At 49.9% G+C, this 18202-nt stretch overlaps 2 protein-coding genes across 5 annotated transcripts in view; one reads left to right on the top strand and one right to left on the bottom strand.

The window, feature by feature from the left end:
• The window catches only part of MYO1D (myosin ID), a 192665-nt gene that overhangs the window by 146762 nt on the left and 27701 nt on the right, over window positions 1-18202 (bottom strand). For 2 of the 4 annotated variants that reach the window (XM_085562089.1, XM_085562092.1), the window contains exon 1: window positions 13119-13347. The exons of 1 other annotated variant lie outside the window; for it this stretch is intronic. In XM_085562089.1, the coding sequence (XP_085418215.1) occupies window positions 13119-13213 (95 nt within the window). In that variant the 5' untranslated portion in view covers window positions 13214-13347. Of the gene's footprint in view, window positions 1-13118; window positions 13349-18202 lie in introns of those variants that run through there. One more of the 4 variants, XM_085562091.1, reaches the window with a different exon arrangement.
• Window positions 15374-16522, top strand: LOC146765230 (uncharacterized). Its single transcript, XM_085562093.1, has 3 exons — window positions 15374-15497; window positions 15722-15946; window positions 16238-16522. The coding sequence occupies exons 2-3, from the start codon at window positions 15779-15781 to the stop codon at window positions 16436-16438; spliced, it is 369 nt and encodes a 122-aa protein (XP_085418219.1). The 5' UTR covers window positions 15374-15497; window positions 15722-15778; the 3' UTR covers window positions 16439-16522.

Below are 18202 nucleotides of genomic sequence, written 5' to 3'. Positions count from 1 at the left end.
GAGCAGAACAAAATCAGGCAATGCTTGCACTTGCCAGTGCTGCTTCCTCACACTGCTCCTCCCCTGTCCTCATGGAGAAATGCATGGTTTGTAGCTGATATAGGATAGGATGTTTTTCTAAGTTGCTTTCTCCCTCCAATGAAAAAAAGAAACTATTTGGCACTGATAGCAGTGGAGGGTACAAAGAGTATCAAAACCCAGGTCAAAACACAAAGAAATCTCTGTCTTCAGAGACAAACTTTTAGTTTGCAAAATATCCATTGCACTCTGCCACTTAGGGAATTAATCAAAGGCTCCCATTCTCTTTGTGACACCCAGGGAGGACCAGATGGGTGGGCACAATTGGACAATTTTCCTACACAGCAAATTATTTGGTAGCCATTAGTGCTATCAGTTTCCACATCAAGTACCTTGTTAGGATAAACAGAGGCTGCTCGTTAGTCTTAAACAAGGCCAGCCAGTACATCTATATATGAAAGGTAGGAGGTAGGGGTATTTTCCCCTGAAAGCTCTCCCAGATTGGTTCTGGGGCTTACCCTGCTCATCAAGACACAAGAGAATTTGGCACTTGAGGTAAAACATCCTTTGTCATGGCACAAAGGATGGGAAGGTGCTGTGGGAATTACAGCCAGCACAAGATTTATGTCACATAACCAGTGACAGGTAAAGAGAAGCCTTCAAACAAAGCAGCAAAGATGTCTTAATAAGAAACCACAATAAATATCTGACTATGACTACTTAACTGTTTGAGCTTCCCACATCCCCTCTACAACAAACTTGACACTGACCAAGCCAGTCTTTCTGTAAGAATCTGTTCACTTAGCCCTCCTGTGATTTATTGTGGTTTAAGTGCACATTAATATATGTAACTCTAGCAAATTATTCCTTTCATTTGGTCAAGGTAACACAGAATGTCTTCAAAATTCACCAAGTTTGCTGCATTTAACTTCTGTTATTCTTTCCTAGGTACAAGGACAATATGGGAAAGGCAGAAGGTTAAAATGTATCAGATTTTGAAATATTATGTCCCAATTTTACAGTTTCCATGATTCAGCTACAAAGTTTGCAACACAACACATTTTTGTTCGTCCACTAGAACAAGCGATCTGTCCATCTGCACTGGCTGTGCTGACTAGCTTTGATAAACAGCCTCTCAGGAAAGCAGCTGGGCAGCCAACCACCAAACAGTTACCGACAGAACTCTTGGGAGAAGACCAGGACTGACACAAGTTTTCTCCCTAAATTCAGTAGCAACACACCTGAGCTGGCCCTGAAACCAATCACAGCCTGTGGTGTGAGAGCAGAGCCCCAAACCCACATTATCCCCTCTGAGCAGCCCTGGGAATGGGGAACATCTTCCTGCTCCAATGGCTCATCCAGCAAGCAGCAGGTGCCACCTTGGCTCCTCCATGAGAGCATCCAAGATCCAGAAACCCAGCAGAAAAGCAGGACAGAAACAATCGGGCATTCTTTAGGTTTATGGAAGATTTGAGGTTTCCTGCATGGCAGGACATGATACACGTGGCATCTTTTAGGAGATGGGTGTCCCCCATCACTCCTTCCTGGCTTTCCCACTCCTGCCAGCCAGCTGGAGCCTGGCACTGCTCCTCAGGGCACAAGCACTCAGATACAAACCCCACAGCACCCATGATTCCAGCATTCCAGGTGACAGCCTGGCACCAGCTCCCCCACACTGCCTGCAGGGACAGCACCAAAAATCAAACCAGGCAGCCAAGATATTTGGTGAAAAACAAAACTTGTTTTGACAATACACAGCCCCCCTTTTAAGTCTCCAAAAATGTAAGCCCTTAATGGAAAACATGTTTTCTATCGACTGATTGGGAAAATGAAGCCAAATATTCCCAATCATTTCAAAATTGTTTAGGTTTCCTTCAGTTTCCTAGCAAGCCCAGCTCTCAGGGTTTCATACCAGCTTTAGAAGCTTTACACTTCACACGATCTGCTTTTCCCTGGCGTTTCCTCAGAGGGCTTTAAGTTCCATAACCAACACGGAGTCGGAGAACCAGCTGCCAGACACTGAGAGGTCTAGCTCAGGAATGTCTGCATCCTTGAAAGCCAGGATGCAGCATGGCCCAAAAAACAAGAACAAAGACAAGATTTCCATTGTTTGTTTTGTTGGAGACATAAATGCTACACTTATAAGGAAAATAAGGGAAAGGGATACTCCTGTTTCTATCCCAGTACTGCAGCACAGGCATTGTTCGTGTTCTCCTCACCTGGCACAGGTCAGAAACCACACAAAGCAAAGCTCCTTTCTGACTGCGACACAGGCAAACTCAAAAAAGGAAATGCTGATTATCAAGCAGCACTGTCCACAAAGTCAAACATCCAACCTCAGGCTTATTTTAGAAAGGCTCCCTGGTAATTTGCCTGTGCTTTTGAAAAGCAAGGAATATGTTTTGAATTATAAGAGGTTACAGGGACATTTTTGCGGTAAATTTGGACTTTCATTTGCAAAAAAAACCCCTCAGTGCTACAGAGATCCTTTCGGAAATAACATTTTTTTGTCATTGCTAAGCACTTTTCAACAAAGTTTAACAGCTACCGTTCCAAGGAGGTGTTTACATCCAGCTTTAAAAGAATCTGGGGTTCTTCTGTCCCTGGAAGCACAAGGAAAAGCAGCACAGTGTCCTTCTGACAGTCTGAGAAGCAAACAAGGGAGGACATTCTCTGCAGGGTGCAGGAGCAACAATTTTTCTAAGCGAGTTCTTTGGAAGACTTCAGTGCTCCAGCTCTGGTGTTTTGGGATTCTTCTGGGGCCTAAAATGTATTTACAGCTCTTTGAGCCTGTTTTCATTTGCTCCCCTGGTCTTTACACCGGGATCAAGAAGCAACAACACACAAAGAAGCTGGTATTAAGGAGCAATGGAAGGCACCATTTCCCACCTCAGAAGTTTGTAAACTCCATATCCAGTTCCTTTATAAACACTGCAGGGGAGGGGAGGCCTTCAAGGAACCATAGCTGGAGTTTTCTTTTGAAGGTGAAATCTACTTTATCATTCATTCTTGTAAAATAATCTATTTAGCTGCAGCGTAGCAATCTGAATAACAGCAAAAGTTTTAGTGTAAACATCTCAGTGATGTGATGTGATGTGGAGAATGAAAGCTTCATTGTGCCCTAATGGCCATGGTGTGAAGGCTTTCACAGCCACCGTGGTTTTTACCCCTCCAAATGCCATGGAGGAGCTCTCCCCAAAGAAAGCCTACAGTTCCTACAGTGGGAAAGGGGATTTCTGTTTCAGTTTGGTTTTCTTTGCTATTCATGGTGAGACAGCCTTTTCTGCCATCCAGTAGCTGATAAAAGATGGGTTCTCATTCCTGCCCAGCTGTTGAGCTCCCTGGGCAGGATGCTGCAGTGAAGTGCTGGAGTTCCCTTTAGTTCCCCTAATGTGAGTTTGTCCTGGGCACCACAAACAAAGCCCAGGGCAATGATGAAGGCACCGATGCTGTAATGGGAGGCAGATAGTGAAAGGGAACCTTTCCTGAAAGTTTCACCAGTGCCTCAAAGCATAATTCATTTAAGGAGTAGCTGTGCACACCCACTCCCATCAGAATGGGACAAAAAACCTTCTTGTTAGGGGCCCCAGAACAAAGGGATTTATTCCAAGGCTGCCAGAACTTCCAGTGAAACATGGTTTGAGTTGGCTTGATGTGAATAAAGATGCAGGGGCAAGGGCAAAAATCCTTTGTGTGTGGAGATGGAGTTAAGCCCACAACCCCAAAGAGTAAATCCAGCCCCAGCAGCACATCACACCCCACATATTGCAGAGTCCTGACACAGATCTCCAGTTTTCATTTCCCAGGAAGATGTAATGAGCCTTCAGGCTTCCCAAGTTAAGTTACATCAACCTTAAAAAGGAACATATCAAGCTACTCTGATGAGATCATTTTCTACCTGAACAACCTCAAGCAGGATAACATCAGGGCAGGCTCTGTCCAGACCCAAGAGAGAAAGAGCTCCAACAGGCTGGGACCCAGCATGGAGCCAGGAAACAACTTGAGCAGATGAACATGATAATCAGTGATTGCAGCACTCCAAATCTCCTGCCATGGCACACTTTGTGGGTTCCATAAATTACACATGGAAGGAGGAGGCAGTGTCTTTGCTGGAAGTTCTGTGGTGTTTCTTGCATGCCAAAAGGAGCAACTGCAGGAAAAGCACAGGAATGCTGGTCAGAAAGTTCTCAGAGAGACATGGCACAGATCAGTCCTGCCGCAGAAACTGATAAACACAGGGAGGAGATAAGCTGTGTTCTGAGGTAGAACAGGAGGGAGGCAAAGAGATAGGTGAAGGAGATAGAACTGAGAGCAAAAGCAATCTTTGTAGATAACCCTGAACAAGCTCTGTGGAAAAGGGGGTTTGTCAGTGCACAAGAAAAGGAACGAGCACAAAAATCAGTGTGAGGTGACTTTGGGCAAGACTGGGCTCTGTGTACGGCTCAGGCTTGGGCCTGACACACCACACGGGAATACCAACACCTGACTTGGGGTGCAAAGGCCTAGAAAGGACCAAGTCCAAAGTGTAGGTGGAACAAGGGAACTGCTCTCCAGAGGAGCTCACTTGCTCCAGCCCCAGGAAATTCCAGCAGACAGACAGGGCAGGGCTGGGAAGATCAGCCCAAGATCAGAGATGACACTGGGGAGCTGAAGGGACATAAACAGCAAGGGCAAAAGATAGGCAGAGTTGCTCAGCTGCACACAGATGGTACTGAAAGAGGAGAGAGGAGTCACCCATTATGACCAGGAGGGTACTGCAGTTACAGAAATATGGGAAGTCAGCAGGAGAAAGGAAGGTCAGGTGGGACAACACTTCTTGGAGGGACAGTGGGAGTCAATGCCTGCCATGCTGGAGCTGAGCAAAAAAACATCCAAGGCTGAGAAATGACACCATGGCAGGTAAGTGGCTGCCCAGGGACACGGAACTGGTTTAATGCCATATTTTCACCCAATGGTACATTTTTCTGGAAATAAAGGTCTGGATCAGACCTGATTATGGTCACACCAGAGAGTCCAACAGTCACACAGAAACTGTTCTCTGAAGTGTCGCTGGGCAAGCGGCAGCCATAGGACAGGCCACTGCCAACTTTTAAACCCAGAAGGGAAGGTCAGCAGCATCCCAGCAGCCAGGAAATGTGGGCTGCAAAATATTCAGCAGAACAGGACAGAACTGATGAACAAATATTCCAGCACTGCTCAAGGAGAAATTTTGAAGTATGCACAGAAAAATGCTCAGAAACTATTGGGGGCAGAATGGAAAATACCACTACCACCAAGAATCAGAGCAAGAGCAGGCTTGTTATGCTGCAGTCAGTTCTGCTGCTAAGCCTGAGAAGTTGAGCCCTGCAAGAGAATCAGTGATGAAAGGGTTGGGTCCTCTGGCTTATCAGTAACAACTATTTTATTTAAAAGATCTTTCCAAGATCTCCTCCTCCTCCTGCCTCAGCTGGGCCCTGACAGGAGAGTATCTGCTGTCCATCTAAACCACCACCCAAAGGAGCTGCTCTGGGTGTTGCAGCCACACACTACTCAGAGACCAGTAAAACCTCATTCCTAGCCAAAGACAGAGGTTATCTCAGGAACAGTTTAATGGCTTAGATTTTAAGAAAAATGAAGCATTTTCAAAAAAGTTAAATCTATCTAATGTCCCTTTTTCACTCCCAAAGACAGAACAGCCTCACAGCCAAGCTGTTCTTTCAGAACTTGAAAACCACAACGTAACATTTTTACACCTGATCTAATACAGGAGCATCAGCATGTGACAGCAGCATCAGGATCTGAGATCTCATCACATCTCACAAAAAAATTCCTTAAAGAAACAAATCTTCTTTACAAATTGTAAATTACAAATTGTATATTTCTTTCAGAGAACTGGAAATGAGCATCTGTCACCAGGGGACACGCAGCTCCCCTACTTCACACTTACAGGCAAAACTATGTACAGACATCTGTTTCCTTCTCCCCCTCTCAGAACTTCATTCCATAAAAAGATGTAATCATCACCCAGGGATGCAGTGAGAGATGATGTAACTCCAAATACCTTGTGAGATCTGCATCTTTAAAGGAATTCAAGTAAATATCACTTCAGGTGGTGTCAAAGCCTGCTCAGCCAGAAGAAATGCAAAGAGTCAAAGAAATGCAAGGGCTGGGTGAGTGTTAGACCAGTAAAGCACCTGGAGAGGCAAAGCTTTGAACAGAAGTCAATGCAAAGGACTCTTGACTAAAGGAGGCCATGAGACTCATTGGAAGTATTAGTAAATATTTACTGTAGGAAGTCAGCAGATCTTGGAGTCAACCTTCAGCTGGTGAAAATCAGCAGGCGATGACAAATCAGTTAAGATGATGCAGGTTACACAAGCTACCTCAAACACGGAGTAGTCAAAAACCAGAACAGGAGTCCACTTGACAGCATCCCAAACAGATGCACTGCAACTCCGAGGAGCTTCAGGACCCACAGCACTTCATCAGAATCTACAAAATCATTCCAGAGTAAGGATGAAAGCCAAAAGGCTGCTGAGGAATTCCTAAATTACCAGCTGATTTTTGTACATATACCTTGTGTAAACAGCAGGAAAAAAGACTTTAAAAATGCAAGAAAGAGCATTTTCTATTGAGCTAATCCCCCACAGTTCTGGTTACTTCACGGATTCCGTCAGGTTTTTGTTTCACACCTGATGCCACATGCCATGGATGTCACTCCCCAAGTTGCTGCTTCCTACCCACCACTAAATGTTGTTACCTGTGCTCTGGCAAGGACCAGAGGCAGCTGGGGGCAGGACCAGCTGCTGAGCCTCAGAGTTTAGAAGTACAAGGCGTGCTGAAAGACTGATCTCATTCATAAATCTGACCTCGTATATTATTCAACACCCAGGTGCTAAAATTATTAAACACTCCCCCACCCAGCTGCTATAAAAAGACTCCTGTAAAACTTCCTTCTAAGGAGGCTTTCATCAGGCAGGGAGGGCAGATGTGCTAAGGAAGGCCCAGTGAAACCAGATAAACTCAGCACATATGGAGGTAAAACAAACCCCAGGCTGGACACCACCTCATTCAAAGCCTGGTCCATGGGAATTGCAGTCAGGAATCCCAGAGCACACCTGCAGCAGCTCCAGGTGTCCATGGGCTGAAGAGTCCCTGTGGAGCTGGGAAGCTGACTCGGATTCTCTCTTTGTTATTCCTCTGATTGGGATTTGCTTTTTAAGTGAGATCGATGGCCTTTTCCACCTCTGAAGATCAGGCTGGCCCCAGGCCAAGCTCTTAAGTCAAATTTTGATGGACTAAGGGGAATTTTCATTCCATTCATTCCAAACTGTGACACAAGACAGCTTCTACAGGTTGAGTAACTCTGAGGAAGCCAAGAAGGGCTGACGAGACTCAAGTGCTGCTGGTCTGAGTAGAGGAAGGAGTGTTCTGCAGCACCAAGAGGCAGGTGCCCCTCTCCAGGGAGAAAGCAGCCTCTTCCCAGCAGCTCTTTAATCCAACACCACATGAACAATTCAAATATTCATAACTATTTAGAATGAATAAATTAAAATGGCTTAAAGGCATGAAAAGCTTGTTTATGAAGCATGAATATTTCATTAGCAAAAGTACAAATGAAACTAAGCATTCACATAATATTTCCTCTTCTGGGATTAAATACAGTTTATTACTTCATAGGAAACCAAACCTCTCCCACCGCAATTTCAACCCCAAATATGAATGTTTAAGATGGTGCTCAAAAGATAAGGAAGTCAGTGTAAAAATATCAGTGTAATACAGACAGCACCCTTCACTCCAAAACTGCAACTGAGGTTCATCAAGGGAAGAACAGAAAGAGTGTGGTACCAAGCAAGAACAAATAGGATCCACAGCTGGGCTAGGAATTGTTCCTAATGGATCACAGGGACACCCATTTCCTGAAGATGGGGACAAACTGAAGCATTTGTTCAACCCCAGAACCTGTGCTTGCTTTTCCAGACCTGAAAAAGGTAAGGAAAACAACCCAGACTGCAGATCTAGGGGACACTGAATGGCAGAACAGGAGTTTGACCTTTCAGAACTTAAAGTACTTCCCTGGAAGTGTCCTAGGCCAGGGACTCGAAGAACCTGCTCCAGTGGAAGAGACATGGGGGTGGAACCAGATGAACTTTAGGGCCCCTTCCAACCCAAACTATTCTGCGATTTTAGGATTCTAAAGAATGGCCTCAACTCACCACATCGTCCAGAAAAACAATGGGAGTTTTTTGACAGAGGCCCAAAAGGTACAACCTCCACACAACAACCTTGAGAAAACCCCTTTGAGATATCCCTCTGCAGCATTTAAAGCCCAATTCCCCATTCATTTTGCTCCAACCTTCTTCTAGGACTCCAGCCCATGTCTCAACCCTGCCTGCAAAGCAAACACTCCGTTCAGCACCAAATATTTTCAGCACATTCTCAGGAGAACCAGATTTTCAGTATAGATTCTTGATGCCAAAACTATTAATAATCATAGCAAATATTATCTATGTTTCAAATGGCCCTGCAATAAATACAGATCTAGACCTGTTGCCTTAATCTGAAAATGCTGGGGTTTGTGAGATAGTTGAGAAACATTAGAAAAACACTTTTGTGTGTTTTTAAGTGAACACAGAACTGTGTTCTTATGAAATGCTGCTTTAAGAGGCCAGAAGTCACCATGTGCACAGGGAGACAACTGCAAGGACTATTAACCCAGAGATCTTTGTACCACTCCAGGCTCAGGTGGCCTGGGATGACCAAGAACTATCCGAGTAGCAAGTACAGCCTTCCACAGCTGGTTTCATGCTGGAAGTACTTAAAAGAAGAGGAAAACAACCCCAAATTCATTTTACAATCGTTACATATCACCAGGTGCTCTCACTGTCTTCCTTTCACACATCCTCGAATTCTTTAATAACAGTGACACAGATCTATTGTGTTCCCGGGGGGATTTGCACAATGCTTATGAAAAATGAGCAACTCGCTAGAAATCAGTAGGGGATGAGTCAGGTAGCACCTGCTCACAATGCAGACGTGGGAACACAAACACCACGAGCACACAGCTCACATCAGACCACCCCAAACACTCCCCTGTGTAGCTGTCTGCTTTTCCCTGCATTTCCATGTGGTTGCCCACTCCCAGTGGTTCAGGGGTGCTGGGTTTGCCCCCAGCTGGGCCCCCACAGGATCCTGTGCCTGGCACAGAGTGGGTGGGTCACACCTGACTGTCCTGGCACACACCTGAGACCCTGGGAGGAGGAACAGCCCTGCAGTGACTCCCAAAGGCATCGCCAAGGCTGCCCAACAGATAATTCAAGAACTCCCTCTTGGCATTCCACAGATCCCATCTTTAATGTTCTGAGGTTTGATCTGTTTGTCAAGACAAATGCAAGGTGTACAGAACAGTGAGTGGTCTTTGCATTGCAATGCAAGAAATCACCTGATAAACCAGAATATTTCATAATTCTGAAAAATAAGCTTCCTTACAAGGAATTAAATTAAAAATGGTAACTTTTACTACTTGAAATTTCCACTATGGCATGAAGAAAATGAGGTGGTGCAGTTTCTTGCTTCTCTTACTCAATAGTTTCATCTACACCACAATTTCTGCAAAAGCTGAGCAGCTCTGGCCAGACCAACACTCCCTTTCCACAAGCACCATCTCAGTCCACCTGCCATGGAATAGTCATGGTCATGTTAAGTCAAAAGCAGTGAAACAGAGAATTTTTGCAAGTCCAGAGCATTCTCCCATCACAGCAGGTAATACCTGACCACAGATAAATACCTGCTTGCCAGTGGCAGGACCTGGGAGTTGCTAGACACAAAAAGATTCCCTATTTTAAGGAGTCCTTCAATTAATCTGATGTCCTGGGATTGGAATTGCCAGTTACTCCTGCAGCAGTGCAGAGATGAGCAGGCACTCACTGAAGAGATCATGGGCAATTGTTGACACAAAAACCAGTCAAATACAGCTGTTTTAATAATTCCGATCTATGAGCATTCCAGAAACAATTGTCTGTTACAATTTTGGAGGTTACTATAAAGAAACAAAGATACTGAGTCCACACAGACCATTCCCATAGTCCTGGGTTTCTTTTTTAAAAAATATTCTGATGACTAAGAATCACAACCAGACACTGGGATGAACCAGACACTCAGGACTAAGGAATTCAAGGACAGGATGATTTTATTTACAATAAAATGTAACATGCAGTGACTGCTGAGTGTCCAAAGAAACATTCATTAAGTATCTTCAAGAAACAGCCACAAAACGGTACTGACACAGTGATATCCCTGCTGAATCACCACTCTAACTTACAAATAACTGGGCATAAGCACTGGGGCTGGGAAAGGAGGTAGTAAATTCACACTGCATCCACCCACCTATCCAGGCACACTCATCCAGCCCATGTCAACACCACTGAATTCAAATACTACACTAATGAAAAGTGCAGTTTCACCATTCCTCTTTTTCCCACTGGAGACATCCTTGGGGAAATATCCTTGCATGCACCAAAACTTGTATGATTTTAATTCCACCCACATCTGGGCTCACTTGGGAACTAAATCCAGCACGGCCCGTCTTGGGTCAGCCAGTGACCCCAAACAAAAATAGCTCTGGCAGAAAGCTGGATTTATGGAATAGGGTGGAGCCCTTCCAAGTGTAAACGGAACAAACCCGCCACGGGCACTCCGTGACGAAGGAGCAGCAACTCCTTCCCTCTGCTCAGCACACAGGGGACTGCCACTGCCCCAGTGACACAGCCAACCCCTGGCAGGTCCCAGGCTGGGTCTCACACAGCGTCCGACGTGTCAGCGCCAAGAGTCAATTGCCCTCTCCAGAGCAGTAAAACGTGAGCAGCAGGTGCTGCCCGAGTGTTGTAAAGCACCGGCAGCGGGGCCGGGGCACAGCCCAGGGCCACCACACAGCGCCCAGCGCCCGGCAGAGCTCCGCAGCTTCACTGGAAGGCCACACTTTTGGGAAATTCACATCAGCTTTCCCAAACGTCCCAATGCAGACAGGCCTGGAGGCAGAGGATGACAGCACCAAGGTTAGAAAATTTAACAGTATCAATCAGCTTTTGACAAAAGTTTGTTCTGCCCAGGGCTCAGACACCAGATGACCTTGAAGCTCAGGCAGAGCTCACGGCTGGGTGAGAAGAACCTGAGTCTGAACTGTTGTCAGAGGATAAGCCTGGGTTTGGGCAGGTTTGAGTACCAGGGACCAAAGCACTGCAGTTAAATGGGGCCTCCAAGGTATATCACCCACAGCAGGGATGTCCTGGATACATCCTCAGGCACCATCAGCAACAGCACAGAGAAAAAAATAAACAAAGATGCACATCTATTGTAAGGATCCAGGTCTGCTGGCTTGTTCTCCTCATGCCTTCATACAAAATTTGCAAAGTCTGTCCCTGAAATGCATCTCTCAATGGATTCCAAAAGGCAACCAATGTGCCACATTGATTTTTAAGTTATAAATCAATTTCCAATACTTCATTTAGATTTTTAGTACATATTAACCAAAGAATAAAACTCCAAGAACAAACCATGACATTCTTCCTTCTAATTACAAAGATATTGCATGCAAGCCCTTTCTAATACAATTACAATATCATGGAGTGTACAAATGAGAATCAAATTTAAACTTTTAGAGGCACTGCAAAATTCATTTAAATCTGAAATCATGTTCAAAGCTTAACCATTCTCACAATGATTTTCTTATATTCAAACACAAATGCCCTCTCTGCCCAAACAGAAATCCAAATATAGAAGGAAAAAAGCATAAAATATGTTGGTTGTTATTACACTCCACAGGATCTGAGCCCTCACCCTGCAGCATCTCAGGGCACAGGGATAGCTGTGTAGCATTGAAATTCCCACACTGGCTGAAGCAGCCAGATCACAAAATCTACAGACTTCATCCAGAAGAGGCAACACAATTGTCTGAAAAAGCTTAATATTCTCCTTCCTCAATAGTTTGAAGCCTGCTGAGGGAGCTTAGCCCACCTCCCATCTATTGTCACAGCCACTCTCAGGTGCATCCAACAACACCAGTGGCCTCACAAGTGACTGATTTCAAAACCCACCGGAACACAAGTGGCAAGACAGGAACAGGTAGGAAAACCTGAGCAGAAGAGGGAAGGGACACAAGCCAGTAAGTCACATCTTTACCTCAAAAGCTTCTCGTTGGCAATTATCAAATCCTTGCACAAGCAGGGGCATAAGAGTTTATCAGGAGGAGATCCCATGAATGTTTTATAATGGAAAGTGAAAAACAGCCACAGACTTAGGGTCTCCTGGCTGTCCTCTATCAGTGCTGCCCAGGATTTAGTTGTGGTTGAGAGCAGGCAGGAAAATGTGGATCTTTCCAGCACCCACCATGTCTACAAGGGAAATAAAACCATAAAGATCACGAAATGTTATCACAGCAAGTATAAACCAGCAAGTGGCTGCAATGCCCCCATGGGACGGAGCAACCTTGGACTTGGTGACTTTTATTGCTCTTTTTCTTTCTCTCCAAAGCAACTTTGCAGAATGTCAGCATAGGCTAGAAAGCCAGCAGAGGGGAGTGGGACAGGCTGCCCAGAGCAGCCGTGGTGCCCCTGGAGCCCTGGAAGTGTCCAAGGTCAGGCTGGACGGGGCTCGGAGCCACCTGAGATAGCGGAAGGTGTCCCTGCCCATGGCAGGGGCGACACTGGATGGGCTTTGAGGTCCCTTTCCACCCCACCCCGTGTTTCTGTGACACAGGGGAAGAACAACATAGTGTTTAAAAGTAAAGTCCTTAAGGCGGCTTCGCTGCTGAACCACTCCAAGGTCCCGTGAGGGAGATGGGCACTGGGGCAGGTGACTCCGGAGGGAGATTTTCCAGAGCGGGGACTGGGAGCCGCCGCAGCCCCAGGGCTTGGCGCACCCTGAGCACCCTCACCCTTACCCGGCTCTTCCATTTCAGAGAAAAATCCACACTTTGGTGCGGTTTGCTCGGCCAGGGAGGGGCAGCAGGCGGAGGAGGCTCCGGGAGGGTGTCGGTTCCCTCACTCCATCCCAAGCGGGCCGTGTGTGAGGGGAAGACCCGCGAGCCCGGGGCGCCGGGGCCGCGCCGCCCGCCCCTCACTCACCGCAGCCGGAGGTTCGCCATGAACTCGGGCATGGTGACGGCGTCCATCAGCACGAAGTCGGCTTTGCCGAACTCCAAACTCTCCTGCTCTGCCATGGCGGCCACTGGGACGGCCGGGAGCGGGATGGGGGCCGAGCTGGGACCGAGCCGGGAGCGGGACGGGCTCGGGAGCGGGACGGGCTCGGGAGCGCTCCCGCCGCTCCCCGGGCGGGTGTGGGGGTGTCACCTGCGGCGGGGCGGGGCCGGGCCGAGAGCGGCTCCGCGCGGCGCCCCCTGGCGGCCGCGCCGCTCCCGGGGCGGGGCGGGGCGGCGCCGCCCCCTGGCGGCCAGAGCCGCGCACTGCAGGCGGGGATCCCGGGAAAGGGACCGGAGCTCCGGGATGGGGAACAGGTGTCCGGGAGCAGGGGCTGTGCTCCCGGGAAAGGGACCGGAGCTCCGGGATGGGGAACGGGTGCCCGGGAGCAGGGGCTGTGCTCCCGGGAAAGGGACCGGAGCTCCGGGATGGGGAACAGGTGTCCGGGAGCAGGGGCTGTGCTCCCGGGAAAGGGACCGGAGCTCCGGGATGGGGAACGGGTGCCCGGGAGCAGGGGCTGTGCTCCCGGGAAAGGGACCGGAGCTCCGGGATGGGGAACGGGTGTCCGGGAGCAGGGGCTGTGCTCCCGGGAAAGGGACCGGAGCTCCGGGATGGGGAACGGGTGTCCGGGAGCAGGGGCTGTGCTCCCGGGAAAGGGACCGGAGCTCCGGGATGGGGAACGGGTGCCCGGGAGCAGGGGCTGTGCTCCCGGGGCGGGGAATCCCGGGAGCTCCGGGATGGGGAACGGGTGTCCGGGAGCAGGGGCTGTGCTCCCGGGAAAGGGACCGGAGCTCCGGGATGGGGAACGGGTCGGGAGCAGGGGCTGTGCTGCCTGGCGTGTCCTGCACCCAAAAGAGCTCCCCTCACACCCCAGATATTGGGGGCTTTCTACCCCCTGCCAGGACACGGGGGAGAAAGCAGATCCTGCACCCAAGGGAAACCCCACCCCATGGCCCCACTCAGCAGGGTCAGTCCTGCTCCCATCCTGCTGGGTGCACCCCCAGACCCTGCTCACACCGGTGTTTACTGAAAGCACAGAACCCTCCCAAATGAATGCAGAATAAACCACACAATAAATCCCCTTGCAACACCCGGGCACCCCAGAACCAGCCTTGGGCTGCTTCCATTGCTCCACATGCTGGAGACCCCCATGGTGAGAGGCTGCAGGGTGCTCCAGGGAAGGGAGGATGTGATTGAGAGGGGAGCAATTCCTTCCCGGGGTGTATCCAGGACCTAGGAAAGTCCCCTCTCCAACACAGCGTGCGAAAGGGTCACATCCTGCACCGGAGAGAGCCCTTCACCACAGCACAGGTGCTAAGGGGCTGCATTCTGCGCCTGAAAAGACTCCCAGGATGAGGGGCTGCAGGGTGCTGTCCCCTCCAGAGGAATCTTCCTTCCTGGGGTGTATCCTACACCCAGGGCAGCCCCCCACACCCCACCCACAGGCTGCTAAGGGGTCACATTCTTCCTCTGGAGAGACTCCCCCTCCCCAGCTTAGGGGCAGGCCCTGCACTGGATGTGCTACAGGGCCACATCCTGCACCCTGTGGAATTTCCATCCCAGAGCAGGGCTGGATCTTGCACTCAGGGGACACCTTTTCCTTCCCTCCAGGACAGGTCCTGCACCCCAGGACCCCCCATCCCTCTCCACAGGGACACCGAGCCCCACCCCATGTCCTGCAGGAAAAGATGCTGCACCCCAGGAACCCTCCACAAACACCCTTCAGGGTGGGGGGCTGCACCCAAAGGACCCCCCCTTCTCAAAAACTCACCCCCGAGGATGGGGCCACATCCAGTGCACACTGACCCCCTTTGGCTGTACCCCGGTGCCACAAACACCAAAACAGGGCTCTGCATTGAGACCCCTGCCAGGACAGAGGGGAGAAGGCAGGGTGTTTGTGGAGGGTTCCTGCCCCCAGCATCCCCAGGTACCTGCCCAGACCCTGCTCACCCTGGTGCTTGGTGAAACCCTGGAACCCCCTCAAATTAATGCAGAATAAACGACACAGAAGTCCCCCCAGATCCAGCACCAAGGGCTAATTTCATTAATGATACTAATTAGAGCAATGGGGCTGTCAGGGGATCTGGGAGCAAATACAGCCTCACCTAAAAGAATTTTGGGCAGGAATGGCTGGTTTGAGTGTAGGAGACAGGGTGCAGGTGTGAGGTTGTGGCCATCCCTGTCCTTGTCTCCACCTCCATCCCCTCCCCTCCCAGCTGCAGACAATGATCCCCCCTGCTTATAGGCAGCAGATCCCAGCTCCCTCTCTGCTCCTGGGGGAGGACAAGACTGGAGGAGCTCTCAGAGGTGAGCTGTGAAGAAAAATCTCCTGAAATGCCTGATTTGTGCTTTGCTTTTTTTATGTGTGCTCAGCTTTGCAGAGGGGGTGGTTTCTGTTTTGTTTATGGAATGTGGTGCGTGGCTTTGCTGTTACTGTAAGTGCCTAATTTGCCTGATGCTAATTAGTGCTCTGGCAAGGACAGGGTGAGGGCAGCAGTGTGTTCAGCCACTCTTTGTCTCTCTCTCGGCAGAGGTTTTGCAGCCACAGGAAGTGTGTGTGACCCCAGACCTGAGTGTGGGCAGCAGTGATGGAGCCAGGACCCCCTGCCCTCCACAGCCCCCTAGGTCCTTCTGCCTGCCCTGAGCCCCTGAAGGCAGCAGAGGGATGTGCCTGGCAGAGCCTGCACTGCCTCCAACTCCACAGGCAGAAGAAGAAAGTGGCTTATTCAGCCCACATCTGCAAGCTCCTAAACCGGGTGAGTCCCAGCTGGGCTGGAGTGCAGGCTCCTGCTCCCCGAGTTCCACCTGCCTGTCTGTGTGTCCTAGCCTGGGTGGTGGCTAAGCAGGGCTCAGGGATGGTGTTGCCACCCCTGGAGGGGTTTAAAAGATGCAATGATGAGGTGGATTAATGATGGCCTTGGGGCTGGGGGAATGTTTGGACTTGATCTTTATGGGTTTTTCTAACCTGAAAGATTCCATGGCCCCAAACTAAAGCTGGGGCTGGGCTGTGCCTGCTGTGCTGATGCTGCTGGTTGCTCTCCCCACAGACGTGTTCCACAGGGAATTCTTGCCTGGTGGCTTCCATGCTGGCCTGGCTAGGCAGTCCCCAGCTCCTCGGGGATGTGGCCCTGGAGGCCTCCCGGCTGTCCCGCTACGGCAGAAGGAGCCACCTGGGCCACCGTGAAGTTCTGCTGGCCACGAAACTGGTGCTGCTGCGTGAGCTCTACAAGCCTCCTCCAGGATCTTAAGCTATGAGATGAGGCAGGATGAGACAGTCTTTGTAGTATTTTAATGTGGTTTTGGTAAATAAAGTATTTTTTTGCATTGTTTAATGGAGCCTCCTCCCTGGGCTGGCACTGCCAGCACTGAGAGCAGCAGGTGTTGGGCTGGGTACCTGTGTGCCCCAGGAAGGGGAGCAGGGCAGGGGTGGTCACACACCCCTCAAACACTCACAGGGCAGTCTCTTGTCTCTGTCAGCCCAGGCTGCCCTGGGGGGGCTGTTGGGCAGCTGGGTACATCTTTGCACACTATTTGGCCAAGAAAAGCAGGAGGAAAGGGGGGTGGGTGTTATTCTAAGCCCTGGGGGAATGCCAGTCTTGGAGGCAGCAGCATTCCTGGTGATGCCATGCCAGCACCTGGCACTGAATGACCCATTTTGTTTCCAGGCTCTCCCTGGAGCCCCTGCACACACCAGTCCCAGGGATGTCTCTGGGTTCTCTAGCTTCCTGCCTTCAGCTCCAAATCCTGCCATGGGCATGGACAGGGAACATGGCAGTGCCCAGCTGCCTGCCTTCCCAGAGAGGGTTTTCAGTCCCAATGAAGTGCCAACAGCTTCTGGCAGCACTGAGGCACCCTCCCTTGGGGCAGCCTTTCCAGCTGCTGAGCTTGTCCTCCCAGGAATATGGGCAGGAGGTTGGGAAAGGGATGGATCCTTCCACATTGATTGGGTCTTGTAACGCTGGCACAAGCTGAAGGGGTCCTCTAGAGGGAGGTGGTGACACCTCTGCCCACCCTGCAGGCTGCCTCCCCTGGTGGGCACCACTTGGCGTTGGGGGGACTTGCCTATGTGGTGACACATCTGGGACAGGGGCACTCCAGTGACACACACACAGGTACTGTGGGTGGCACTGGTGGGAAGCAGCTCCTGGCTGCAGCTGTTGGTAGCTTTGGCTGCGTCCCCAGCTGCTCCTGTTTGCTCTCTCTGCTCTCCTGGGTGTGCCCAATACCAGTGCAGTGCTTGGACTGTCACTTACGGGTGCCCTTTGGCTGTTTCCCTGGTAAATATCGGGATAACAGCTGCTCTCCAGGAGCAAGTCCTGCCCAAGGACTGAGGGTTGAGTTTTGATGTCCCTGCTGCCTGCACTGCCCTGTTGTCACATGCCCTGCTCAGGAGTGTCAGTCTCTGTTCTGTCAGCCCTTACTCTTTAGGTTAATTAGGATTGGCTCAAATCTATGGATTTGGGGCCAGATCCTATAGGAAGGTCCTTGCCTCTGTAGAAATAAGAGCTGCAGCTGAACCTGAGGACACGCCCAGGTTTCTGCCAATGCTGTTTTTACCTCCAGCATTCCTGGCTGGAATCTGCTTGACCTGTCCCAAATGCTCAGGGAGGTGAAGGGGAGGGTTCCATGCCCTCTGATACATCTGGTTGGGAGCTTCATCATCCTGTTGGTGTTTTCTCTTGTGCTACAGTAAGGAAAAACCAAGAAGACCATTCATTCAGTCTTGTCCCTGCAGACAGCCTGGAGCTGTTGTCCTCTTCCTTCTCTCCTCTTTATTTCTGTATTTGGAGCCCCAGCTGCTGCTGGGAGAGTGACATGTGGAGCTGCTCTTGTGCAGTGTGGCTGCCTGGCTTCTTAACCCCTGCAGTAATTGTGTGTGGGATCACTGCCTGGAAGGGAAATTCAGCCTGGTGCCATCACCAGCTCTCAGGGGAAACAGCTGGAGCAGAGGAGACGCTGGGACAGATCACCAGGGCAGGTTCCTGCTCAGGGCAGGAGATTTGGTGTTATCA

This window comes from Lonchura striata, chromosome 27 (genome assembly GCF_050655825.1).
Source record: "Lonchura striata isolate lonStrDom1 chromosome 27, ASM5065582v1, whole genome shotgun sequence".
Lineage (NCBI taxonomy): Eukaryota > Metazoa > Chordata > Aves > Passeriformes > Estrildidae > Lonchura > Lonchura striata.
This window is presented reverse-complemented; position numbering and strand designations above follow the sequence as displayed.

Excerpts from the sequence above, each read along its gene's own strand:
- LOC146765230 (XM_085562093.1), top strand. The coding sequence starts at position 15,779 with ATGGAGCCAGGACCCCCTGCCCTCCACAGCCCCCTAGGTCCTTCTGCC. Across the intron at positions 15,947-16,237 it reads TCTGCAAGCTCCTAAACCGG|ACGTGTTCCACAGGGAATTC; the intron begins GTGAGTCCCAGC and ends CTCTCCCCACAG.